We start from the raw sequence: 13,509 nt of genomic DNA, 5'->3' as shown, positions 1-13,509 counted from the left end.
TAAAGAATACGATCAGAAAACGAAAAGATATATTTCCCAATTATACCGACACTCTTTTGCCGGAGTGAATATTATCATAAAACATATGAAAAAAAAAAAAACTTTGTACAACATGAAACTCATACGATTGATACAAAGCACACAAAAAGAACAACAAAACCACAAACGAAACAAAGTACTCACAGTGAATGAAGCTAGTTGGAAGCTTTTGACAACTAACAAAAAAGTCATGTATTATTGAAATAGCAATAAGTACCGATCCAAAATCAAATAGACTTAGCGTCAAAATGTTCAAATTTAGGTAACGACAAGTTTTTAGCAATTTAAATAGTTGGGTTTAATCTGCTGATACAAACAAAATAAATATTTGTACCGATTAAACAATATTTAAAGATATAATTACAGTGTTGAATTGGTAACCTTTTATAAAAATGTGCGAATGGATAATCATAAAAATAAGAAGATATGGTATGATTGCCAATGAGACAACTCTCGATATCAACCAGACAAAATAAAATAGAACTTTAAATCACCGTGAGACCTTTTAAATTTCTTACATGTGCAAAACCCATTCCGCAAATTCAGCTTTAAAAGTCCCCGAAATGAAAAATGTACAACAGTTCAGAGGAAAAAACTAACGAACTGATTTATTTACAAAATAATGAATACAAATACATATGATACATGTATACAGTATATGTCTATCAGGATAGCATCTAAATTCACGGTTGCGATAAACATAACCGTAAAAATAAGAATGTGCTATCCCGTTAGTAATATATTTCTACAGGTACAGTAAAACTTCCAAACCAAATATTTGTATCTTAAAAAAAAATTAATGGTTTTAAAGTAATGTGTGGTGTCAAAATCATTGACTTACATTTTACCAGTTATACATAGATTACGTTCATTGAAATCCAAAACGTCTCTACAAACCCGGGCAGATGGAATATATAAATATAGTGATAAAAAAAAATGAATCCCAGCAAATTGATAAATTTGCCAGCTGAGAAGTCATTATATAAATATACATACTTTTTACAACTACTAGATTTGAACAGTCAAGATTAAATAATTGTCCCGTTTTCTGGTATTTCATTGTTTATTAAAACATAGATCAAAGAAAGCTAATGTACTCGGTTATAATAATGCACGTGTCAAATTTAGTCCAGTTCTGCTATATAAAGTTGTGCAAATTAGTTGGTTCATAAGACTGTGAATCGGAATTGTAGTAAGCAGACTGAATTGTCGTTTAAGGTCAGTAACTAATTCTCTGTTGTTTGGTTGTTTTCTATATAAATTTAGGAGAAGCGAGTTAAATGATTTTAAAATGTGTGTTTTAGTAGAGTAATTTGTTGTTTATTAATCATATAATATTCATAAATTTATAAGACCAAGTTCCCGCACAATGTAAACACTGTATTAGATGTTCATTTGAAAAGAAAAACCAAAACAAAATCAAAATCGTAAACCAGTGTGAATTAATTAGGTTTACATCCTACATTCCTACATTAAACTTTTGATGTAGGTCTTAAGCAAGAGCCAAACAAAACATCACCTTTCATTAAGGAAATGCAACATAAGGGGCCGAAAATATAATCCTTTTTAATTTTGTCGTACATGTTTCTGAATAATGAATTTGTATTTCAAAATAATGAATACAAATACATATGATATACAGTATATGTCTATCAGGATAGCATCTAAATTCACGGTTGCGATAAACATAACCGTAAAAATTAAAATGTGCTATCCCGTTAGTAATATATTTCTACAGGTACAGTAAAACTTCCAAACCAAATATTTGTATCTTAAAAAAAAATTAATGGTTTTAAAGTAATGTGTGGTGTCAAAATCATTGACTTACATTTTACCAGTTATACATAGATTACGTTCATTGAAATCCAAAACGTCTCTACAAACCCGGGCAGATGGAATATATAAATATAGTGATAAAAAAAATGAATCCCAGCAAATTGATGAATTTGCCAGCTTAGAAGTCATTATATAAATATACATACTTTTTACAACTACTAGATTTGAACAGTCAAGATTAAATAATTGTCCCGTTTTCTGGTATTTCATTGTTTATTAAAACATAGATCAAAGAAAGCTAATGTACTCGGTTATAATAATGCACGTGTCAAATTTAGTCCAGTTCTGCTATATAAAGTTGTGCAAATTAGTTGGTTCATAAGACTGTGAATCGGAATTGTAGTAAGCAGAATGAATTGTCGTTTAAGGTCAGTAACTAATTCTCTGTTGTTTGGTTGTTTGCTATATAAATTTAGGAGAAGCGAGTTAAATGATTTTAAAATGTGTGTTTTAGTAGAGTAATGTGTTGTTTATTAATCATATAATATTCATAAATTTATAAGACCAAGTTCCCGCACAATGTAAACACTGTATTAGATGTTCATTTGGAAAGAAAAACCAAAACAAAATCAAAATCGTAAACCAGTGTGAATTAATTTGTTTTACATCCTACATTCCTACATTGAACTTTTGATGTAGGTCTTAAGCAAGAGCCAAACAAAACATCACCTTTCATTAAGGAAATGCAACATAAGGGGCCGAAAATATAATCCTTTTTAATTTTGTTGTACATGTTTCTGTAGAGTTTTCCATGTTAAAACTGAAATATCTAGATATAGTTGTTCAGCCATAAATCGTGATACATTATATAGATGTTGTAAAGAAGGGATTTTACAGCTTAATAATCTCTTCACACTACATGTAAGAATATCTAGCTTATTTTCTATTTAAGATTACAAAACAAGGCTTTACATGAGTTACAGAAGTTTAATTTCATTCAGATCTTTTTAGGAATTTGACAGCTGTTTTCCATTCGTTTGATGTGTTTGAGCTTTTGATTTTGCCATTTGATTAGGGCCTTTTCGTTTTGAATTTTCCTCGGAGCTAAGTATTTTTTGTGATTTTAATTTATACCGCGGTTCAAATGTCATAAATCGATTAGGAGAAAATAAATCCGGATTACAAACTAAAACCGACAGAAACACGTCAACTATGCGAGGAAACCCACAGAAACTTTGAAGTGCAACAAAAACAAATGACAATTCAACATACATACATAGAAACGAACTATTAGATAACAACTGCCTTATTCTTGCCTTGTTACAGGACATTTTATGAAACTGAGATGTGGCTAGCCAAACCTCGCACTTTATTGCAATGTTAAGCATACCGCTAAAATGACAACATTACATGACAGGAATACAGTACAAATAAATGCAAGAACACTCAACACAAAGAAAAACATAAATACATAATGTTATAGTATATTTTGACATGTTAACCACAGAATATCAACGAATATCTTAAATTAATTTAGGACATTACACAAAAACAGCATAATAGAATTACGAACCAGTTGTTATTGTATTGTTATATGTTAAATAGCATTTACTATCTTAATATATTCTTCACTTGTATTTTTGTCCATCTGATGAGTTAAGCCTTTTTCAACTGATTTTTATAGTTCGTTCTTATGTTGTACTGTTATATCACTGTCCCAGGTTAGGGAGAGGGTTGGGATCCCGATAACGTGTTTAACCCCGCCACATTATTTATGTATTTGCCTGTCCAAAGTCAGGAGCCTGTAATTTGGTGGTTATCGTTTGTTTATGTGTTACATATTTGTTTTTCTTTCATTTTTTTACATATATAAGGCCGTTAGTTTTCTCGTTTGAATTGTTTTACATTGCCTGTTATAGCTGACTATGCGGTATGGGCTTTGCTCATTGTTGAAGGCCATACGGTGACCTATAGTTGTTAATATCTGTGTCATTTTGGTCTTCTGTGGATAGTTGTCTCATTGGCAATCATACCACATCTTCTTTTTTATATTCTTTTTAACACAGGGGCGACTTGAGATGAAACACACTTTACTGGAGGTTAACAGAAGATTTTTACCAAATAAGGTCATGGTTACTTATAAAAGACAAAGATTGACTGCTAATTTTACTGTATCCTTTGCAAATCAATTATTTTAAATCTATAATTGACAAAGAGATGTACGGATAAGAACCTAACATTTAACAAAGAAGCAAGATATTATGAAATAAGTTATATTTAGGCCGAAATCTTACATTTTATCTAAACTGAAAAAATACATTGATATTACATGTATCATTACAGCTAACGAAGATCAATAATATTTTAAACAAAAATAAAATGCGAAGAGAAAGAAAAATAAAAAGACAAAAACAAATAATAAAAAGACAAAAACAAATAATAAACAACCTAACATCATGTCTGAAAAGAATAATAAAAAAAAAAACAACCTCGGTTTCCAGAAACAGAAACGTGGAAGACATCTCTCAACAGCACCAGATCATTTGATTTTGTAGCTTGTATAAGAAAACTCAGATTGGGAATGTTCAAGTTCTTGGAAAAAATCTAAAAATCTTGTGAAAAGAAATACACCACCCACACCCTCGATACACACAATAGTTTATTAAAAAAGATATAATTTCTAAATTTTTCTGTATTGACCTTGTTATTGGTCCGAGGCAACCTTGCTATTAAACTAGGTAGTCATTTAGCTTAATGCAAAATACACATAGGTTATAATATTTCCTTAACACAATATCAGATTTATTTCCTATTTTTTGACATGACATCATGTGTAGTAAGTATTTATGATATCTATGCACAAATGTTTTGATTCATACATATGCATGTATATAAGATATTTATGATATATACATTAGCTTTTTCTAGAAAAATTAATTGGTTGCACCAGTAATCCATAGTTTGAAAGAAACTTAAGCTTATTGAAGTTACATCTTGCACATCTTATCTTGAAACAGATGAATTTAATTATACCTACTGGTTGATGCATTAATACTATAACTTCTTTCAAGAAAAGAAAAATATTTTAGGAACCAATCTACAAAACATGATGCAGTTTGAAACGAAATATTTTCACGCAAACCAATAATAGCTTATACAAAGCATAAAAATATTGTAGATCTATTGACAACGACAAAATTAAAATAAGTTGATATAGGTAAATCCCTGATGATGGCAGGCCTAAAATGCTTAAACCCTTTCATAAATGTTATACATTTATCATTAGCATATAATACAAAAACCGCCGAAACATTAAATTAATGTCGGATTGATGTAAAGCAATTGCAAGTCTAGTAATACTAGCATCATGTGATCAATAGTTTGTAATATAATTACAATAAAATACTTATAGTATGTATACGAAGTCTTCCGAATAAGATTGTTTGCTATCGGAATTCGGATTGATGTTGGAATACGTGGATGTTAGGTGTCACTTTTATACAAAGTCGAGACAATTTATTAATTATTGATTTTCAGAAGTACAAAACTGCTGCTGCACATTCTGAAAATAACCGATATTAATAGATAACAAGGGAGTAACTGAAGTGTCGAACTTACGCATGTTACTTCTGTGATAGTGTTTAAAAATTGATTGTACTATTGAACCTGATTTAAAAAAAGTATTGTTTGGTCTTAGAGGGCTTGTTTATGGATCCTCAATGCTCTTCAACTTTGTATTGATTTGGCTTTTTAACTATTTTGATCTGAGCGTCACTGATGAGTCTTATGTAGACGAAACGCGCGTCTGGCGTATAAAATTATAATCCTGGTACTTTTGATAACTATTTATGCACAATAGCTGTTTGGTTCGAAATTTAATCATTACTGAACATACCTATACCACATATCATTTTATGCTGTAGAATCATATGGCTTCAGAATTACATAACAACAGAATCCGAGATAATCAGAGACGTGAAATGGTAGTTGTTAATATGAACGACGAGGATGATGATGATGAAGCACTATTAGATAATACAACTGAGGATTCAGTTACATGTGATGAACAGGTAGAGGCAATTGTATAGCCTAGTTTCCCGAGCTTTACGAATTTTAATTTTTTGAACTACAATGTAGGTTTCTGCAAATTATTAATTTTGATATAAAATACATTCAGTTCACCGTTTTGTTAGAATTTTCTTATAATATTCATGTAATGATACTTATAACACAACATATATCGTCTCGAACTTAGCCTAGCAATGTTCGATCTGCAAATGTGTTGTTCTTTCCTAAGAGAAATCCGAACCCTTGCATCTGATGCATCGTGGCAGTACGGATTGAACTGTGTCCAGCGCCCTAGACCACTCGACCAACTAGGCTTTATAAAAATTTGGCTTCCGTTAGACGATAAATGCTTTTCCTCGTTACATGATGGATAGTGGCAAGTTGATGGCATACCTGTCAGCTGTTTTTTGTCTATCGTAAAGGATGACAATATATATGTACACAAATGTGTATTTCTTTTATATACGTGAGGTAGTATAATTATTTGAAAATATTTACGACCTTACACGTTTTGAATGACCCGTCTTAGATAGCAGAGGGGCACTATATGTTCTGCCTAGTGATATGTGCATTCGTCTGTTATTCCATATCAGTTTATTGTTTTGGTCAGAATATTTTTTAGTGTAGTAGTTAAAAGAAATTTAATACACTATTGAAAATAAGCAGATGTGATATGATTGTCCATGTAAAATGACCTAAGAGATATAATGACGTAGAGGTTTACAACGAGGTTAATAAAATCAAAATCTATACATATTCATTCAGATACAACCTTTCTAAATTCTAAAATCACGGTTATAAACTTAGTTCCACAGTTCACTGAACATATGACACTGGGATAATCTAATGATTTTTGATTGTTCCTCTGCTAACTTTTGCTTCTTGTTGTATAATGTTTTCAGGAATTGTCAACTTCGTTAATTACAAGTATGAAAGCTGAGAAAAGCAAAGAAATTTAACGTCAAAATTGAATTTTGGCCAGTAAAGAACTGATAACAAGTACACAACACTTCAATTATGTTAAATGAACTTACGACAGATTTTTATACGACCGCAAACAATTTTTGCGGTCGTTTATATTGGTATGACATTGGCGTCGTCGTCGTCGTCCGAAGACACATTGGGTTTCGCACAATAACTTTAGTTTAAGTAACTGGATATCTATGAAATTTTACCGTAAGGTTCAATATCACAAAAGGAAGGTTGGGATTGATTTTTGGGTTTATAGTACCAAAAAGTAAAATCACACAAATACTGAAATTAGAGGAAAATCAATTCGGAAAGTCCATAATTACATGGCAAAATCAAATAACAAAACACATCAAAAACGAATGGACAATAACTCTCATATTCCTGACTTGGTACAGGCATTTTCAAATGTAGAAAATGGTGGATTCAACCTGGTTTTATAGCGCAGTGAAGGAAAAGGGGCCAAAAATAAGCATTTTTTGGTAACTTGTGTGTTAGTGTTTGGATCTCCCTTACATTGTCCGACAAGGTTCCATATCACAAAAGGAAAACTGGGTTTGAGTTTTGGGGTAATTGCCTCAAAATTTTAGGAATTAAGGGCCAAAAATCAAGCATTTTCTAGTTTCATGACAATAACTTGTATGAATCTTTCTGAAATTGTACTATAAGGTTCCGTATCACAAATGGAGATATGGCATTGATTTTGGCGTATTTGTCCAAAAGGTTTAGGAATAAGGGGCCAAAATAAGCATTTTTCTAGTTTTCAGCCAATAACTTGTGTTCACGTGTATGGATCTCTCTGAAATTGTACTGCAAGGTACCATACCACAAAGTGAAGGCTGGGATTGAGTTTGGGGTGATGAATCACAAGGGGGTTCAAAATATTTCGGAGGGGGATTTTTTTTTTATACTTTTTTCTTTTTGGATATTGGATCATTATAGGTGAATTTTTTAAGTTTTAAGACCGTTTTCATTCTGTCAGAAACCTATATTGTGTCAAATATGTAATCACAATCAAAATTCAGAGCTGTATCAAGCTTCCATGTTGTGTCCATACTTGCCCCAACTGTTCAGGGTTCGACCTCTGCGGTCGTCTGAAGCTGCGCTCAGCGGAGCATTTTATTTTTATTTTATACATGTGACTGAACATTATTTTGACATTTATTTGACTGCGTGTGTGTTAGACATTTATACGACTGTATAGCTATGTTACATATGTTCGACTACATGTACATTTTTGTACCTATTAATTTTAGATTCATTCTATTTATTTGCATATTTGTTTGACATATACATGTTTTACAAATTACCTTGTTGTTGTTGTTGTTGTTGCAGGAGACGGTAACTAGTTACCTACTGAACTTATCTAGTGCCTACCTCATGGATTATATGAATGAAAAACTAGCTGGGGATAGTAAAAGGCATGCAACAAAAGCAAAATGTATTTGTCAGTTTGCTGAGTCACTTGATTTAACAAAAATGCAGATCGTGTAGGGTCGGAGAACTATTAACATATATATGTGTTTTCATTTGTGAAATGTTTGTTATCTTGTTGTTGTTGTTGTTGCAGAAGACGGTATCTAGTTACCTACTGGACTTATCTAGTGCCTACCTCATGAATTATATGAATGAAAAACTAGAACATGCTGGGGATACATGTAATAAAAGGCATGCAACAAAACCAAATGTATTTGTCAGTTTGCTTAGTCACTTGATTTAGCAAAAATGCAGATCGTGTAGGGTCGATGAACTATTAACATATATATATTCTTTCGTTTGTAAAATGTTTGTAAGGTAAGCGACTTTAATGTTATTTAACTTACATCTGTCATAGGAACTGTGACTTTTAAACAGCAAGTTATAAACACTATGACATTGTTTTTAATGTTTTAATATTTGTTAAACGAATAAAGAGTCATTGATTTGATTCAACACATAACTCAGTTGACTACGGAATTTATCCTCTCGGGATATATTACTGTTCAAATTTGAAGATTAAAGACTTCTCTAGTGATCAACTTACGATAGTAGAGGGGCATTATGTTTTCTGGTCTGTGCGTCCGTCTGTCCGTTCATTCGTCTGTTCGTCCGTTCGTCCCGCGTCCGGTTAAATTTTTTGGTCAAGGTAGTTTTTGATGAAGTTGGAGTCCAATCAATTTTAAACTATGTACACATGTTCCCCATGATATGATCTGTATAATTTTAATGCCAAATTAAAGTTTTACCCCAATTTCACGGTCCACTGAACATAGAAAATGATAGTGCGAAGTTCAGGTTACAGTTTTTGGTCAAGGTAGTGTTTGATGAACTTGAAGTCCAATCAACTTGAAACTTAGTACACATTTTCCCTATGATATGATATTTTTAATTTAAATGCCAAATTAAAGTTTTGATCCCAATGTCATGGTCCACTGAACATGGAAAATAAAAGTGCGAGTGGGGCACCCGTGTACTATGGATTAATTCTTGTTTACTAATATTTTAAAGGGAAATGCTAATTGCAATGTTCCGAATGGATCTGGCGTGAGATTGCAAGAGAGAAGTGTCTTAAACGTGTTTTTAATCACAATTTATTCAACTGTTGAATTATATACAAGGTCCAAAAATGACTAGTGTAAAACAATGCAAAAAAGAATACTATGACAAGCCGTTCTCGTCATAACTATGTTTAAACCATTTTTCGAAAAATTTATACACTGATAATTAAAAAACAAACCGCACTGAGATTAGAAAACATAAAAACACACAATGAGAATTAAGAATTACACACTGAGATTTCATAAAAACGCATTGAGATTACAAAAAAATCTAATTACACAATGAAAATCGAAAATTACACAATGAGTTTTCTAAAAGACACACTGACATAAAATAAACTGAAAAACACACACTGAGAAATTGAATTTCAACACTAAGAGTTTACAATAACACACTGAGGTTTGTGCGCTCTTTATATGTGCACATATCTAATCTTAATCTGAATCTATACAGGCTGAAAACAACTATGGTAAAGAACTCGTTAGTCCTTCAATTTGGCGGTATATGTTTTATAAACAGACATTAGAAATACATCATATAGAGAAACCCGCTATTAAAGACCAATAGAATAAGAAAAAATACCCACTTACTATCATTACAAAATATAACCAAATGTTGAAAACTTTATTATAAATTACAAGGAAACATTGAAACAAGCTTCAAAAATACAAAGAATGCAGTAAATTTTCCCCCAAGTGCAAATTATAGAATATATACGTAAGAAAAATATAAAATATTACCTTGTGAAATCAAGGTAAAAGTAGAAAGACTTTTAAAAAGGGACCATGCTTCAACAGTTTAAAGCAAAAAAAAATCCCGATATACGATTAGTAAAATTCTGAATTATAGACAACAATCTAATGGATATGAGTTAGAAAATAAAATTGTTAAGTCTTGACATTTATTATGAATGTTGGTTGAAGGAACTGCATACATTATAATGACAAGAGTTCGGGAGACCAAGATAATAATCTGCTGAATTATTCATCTGATGCATATTCATAAGTAATTTGCATATTAATCTCAGTGTGTATTTTTGAAATCTCATTGTGTAATTTTTTATTCTCAGTGTGTGTTTTTCAATTTATTTTATTTCAGTGTGTCTTTTTAAAATCTCAGTGTGTAATTAAAAATAACCAGTGAGTGTTTTTCATTTTGTTTTTAAATCTCTGTGTGTAATTTAGATTTCTCAGTGTGTTATTTTAGGTTCTTAAATCTCGGTGTGATTTTTTGAATTCTCAGTGCGTAATGTTTTCGAAAAAAAATGGTTTAAACAAAGTTACGACAACCGCTGAACGACAGGTTTCTGAATCGGCGAAATAGGAGTAAATAGATTCCTTATAGTTATGTAGTTTCACTTGATAATATCCGATTGACACTTGGAAAAATTGCACCGATTCACCCGAAAAAGCACAGGATCTTTTAAAGAAATCCTACAAGTCAAACTGTCTACATTGACCAGAAATGAGATCGCTTCTCATGTTCTCCAAATTTGTTTTTTGACAAAGACATTTCAAGTTTCATTTTACGGCTATAATAGGATTTTTTTCTTTTTTATCTGGTTATAAAAATCAGATTCTCCTTCGTTTTGCATTTGCTTCAAAAGATCTTCGTATTGCTTGGACCTAATATCTTGGAGTTTATATACACATCTTACCTGCTTCCGAGTCAACATTTTCCTTAAAAGAGTCAATTTTGTACAAATCTGATTACTGTTCTAGAAATTGATTTCCAAACTCGTTCATCACTTTAGAAAGACGTTGGCACTTTTCCAAGAAATCCTTTTTTTGTTTGTTTTCGTAGTCTTAATGGTGTCGTTCATCTATTGTAGAATGACTAACATCACTAGATCTTTCAAATTCATACATATCATATACCAGTCTACTGACTTCTGGTCCAGCTACTATCCATCGTCTCAAAGGGATCTTTGGTTTAACCTATGGCACCGACATCGCCCTTCACAATTGCATTATTCTGTTTTTGTGTCTGATCAATTGTGATATTGGAAAACAACTTGATGGTATTACGTTCAATGAAAATACCATTTGAAAATGTCATTGCCACCTTTGGGTGATGTTCATGAGGGGAAACCATATCTAGGAGATAAATCGGTAACCATCAAGCATAGTTTACACGACCAAGACCAAAACTATACGGAATCATGCTTGATATGGACTATTTGTAAAGTACGATATCGGACTCATAAAATGAACGTACTACCGAAAGGACAAGACGTTCTTAATTCATAATTGAACGCTAGAAATTAAACTGTGGTCGAGATGACTCTCTTTCCTTACACCAATCAAATAATCGAACGTCACAGTCATGAGCTATACTTTCTGCGTTTACACTTTCATAAGTCGACAATAATGAAGTCTAGTCCTAGGTACATGTAAACATTTATGACAAGAGTTTGCTGCAATATCAGCTTCAGTGAGGGCACATGTCCATCCACGGTCAATCAACCGAACATGACGATAAACTTATCTTATACGTACAAATCTGGCCATTCCCACTGAATTTGTTTAGCAATTACCAAAAGTGGTTGATCTGCAGCTATAACTGATGTTTGCTCGGGATTTGGAAAGGTAACCACCTTTTTCACCTGACCCATCCAATGCTCGATCATTGCTACTAAATGGGCGTGTTTTCAAACAGTAGCATCATTTAAGTTACACTGACTTATTTGAGCCTGGATTTTTAGTATTGGTATTTGACAAAGTCTTGATATTATAAGATGCACAGAGGAGAACGATACCAGAGTTACATTCAAAGTCATAAGTAGAAATTAAATTGACAACAATATGGCTAAAAAAGAAAACGACTTAGCAAATTAACGAATTAAAACAAAAAAATGTAGAAAAAAAATTAAATGTCAAACTACAAATAAATCTAGTATTGCTGAAATTGTCAGTAGTCATTCTTATTGATTTTAAAAGATAATTTGTATAATGTTAGTTTTTTTTTAATTTCGCCATTTAAGTTTAAAGTATAAGATAAGTAGAAACAACTTAGAGTAGAAAAATATCAACTACCTGGAAGATCTCCAAATAAGTCAAATAACTGAAATAGTTGGTCAACTCTTTATAGGTGTTATTGACCTTAAATTACCATGTTTACTATTTCCTATGAAGGCGTTTTTGCCTTTTATTTGAAAACTATTATATATAGATAGAAATCTAAATAAATCTACTGTATCACTGTTGCCTTTCAATACCGAGGTTGTTCGTTAATAACGCCACGTGACAAGTGCGTTAGACTCACAATCTTAATTGACTAGGATTGCCACTTTCCTACCCTATAACTGAATCAATCAATAATAAGGTCTAAGTAATTGTTGTATGTGTTGCTTTATTTTTTATGCAACACTGTTCGTCCGGCTGTCCCTTTTCATGTTGGTGACGGCATACAATCTTGTAGGGAAATATGGGACTCGCGCAACACTTTAGAACCACCCACTGATTGTTTAGTCCAGCTGCTTACTCTGGTCCTTAAATGCGACAGTTTCTCCTTTAATGGTGATCATTACCTCCAAATAAACGGGACAGCGATGGGGACGAAAATGGCACCGTCTTACGCCAATATTTTCATGGGCAAATTAGAAAAACAAATTATTTCAACATCTTTAACCAAACCTCTGTCTTGGCTCCGTTTCATTGATGATGTTGACATGAAATGGATTGAATCCCAACATAAACTGGATGATTTAATCAGACATGCAAACAACGCCCATCAGTCAATTAAATTTACTTATGAAGTTTCCGACTCTAAAATGTCTTTCTTAGACACCACTACATCTATAAAGGACGGTGTCATATTATAACAGACCTCTACTGTAAACCTACAGATAAACATCAGTACCTTTCTCCCCAAAGCTGTCACCCCAAACACTGTACAAAAAGTATCCCGTACAGTCAAGCTCTCAGAGTAAAGCGGATTTGCTCCTCTGAGGAGCCTGTCAAGAAACGGTTACAGGAACTTCGCGGATTTTTGACAAAACGAGGTTTTAAGAAACTGGACATAGATAAGGGGTTTTCGCGCGCTAACAATAACAGCCGCAATGACCTGTTACAGTACAAACGAAAGAAGCGCAGCAAAATAGTTTCGTTTGTTCTAACA

At 32.3% G+C, this 13,509-nt stretch overlaps 1 protein-coding gene across 5 annotated transcripts in view; it reads left to right on the top strand.

Moving 5' to 3' along the window:
* The window catches only part of LOC143048594 (uncharacterized), a 148,557-nt gene that overhangs the window by 40,816 nt on the left and 94,232 nt on the right, over positions 1-13,509 (top strand). The window contains exons 8-11 of one of the 5 annotated variants that reach the window (XM_076222367.1): positions 3,882-3,986; positions 4,616-4,651; positions 5,739-5,885; positions 8,188-8,756. The exons of 3 other annotated variants lie outside the window; for them this stretch is intronic. In XM_076222367.1, the coding sequence (XP_076078482.1) occupies positions 3,882-3,986; positions 4,616-4,651; positions 5,739-5,885; positions 8,188-8,346 (447 nt within the window). In that variant the 3' untranslated portion in view covers positions 8,347-8,756. Of the gene's footprint in view, positions 1-3,881; positions 3,987-4,615; positions 4,652-5,738; positions 5,886-8,187; positions 8,764-13,509 lie in introns of those variants that run through there. One more of the 5 variants, XM_076222369.1, reaches the window with a different exon arrangement.

Source organism: Mytilus galloprovincialis, chromosome 10, assembly GCF_965363235.1.
Source record: "Mytilus galloprovincialis chromosome 10, xbMytGall1.hap1.1, whole genome shotgun sequence".
Taxonomy (NCBI): domain Eukaryota; kingdom Metazoa; phylum Mollusca; class Bivalvia; order Mytilida; family Mytilidae; genus Mytilus; species Mytilus galloprovincialis.
This window is presented reverse-complemented; position numbering and strand designations above follow the sequence as displayed.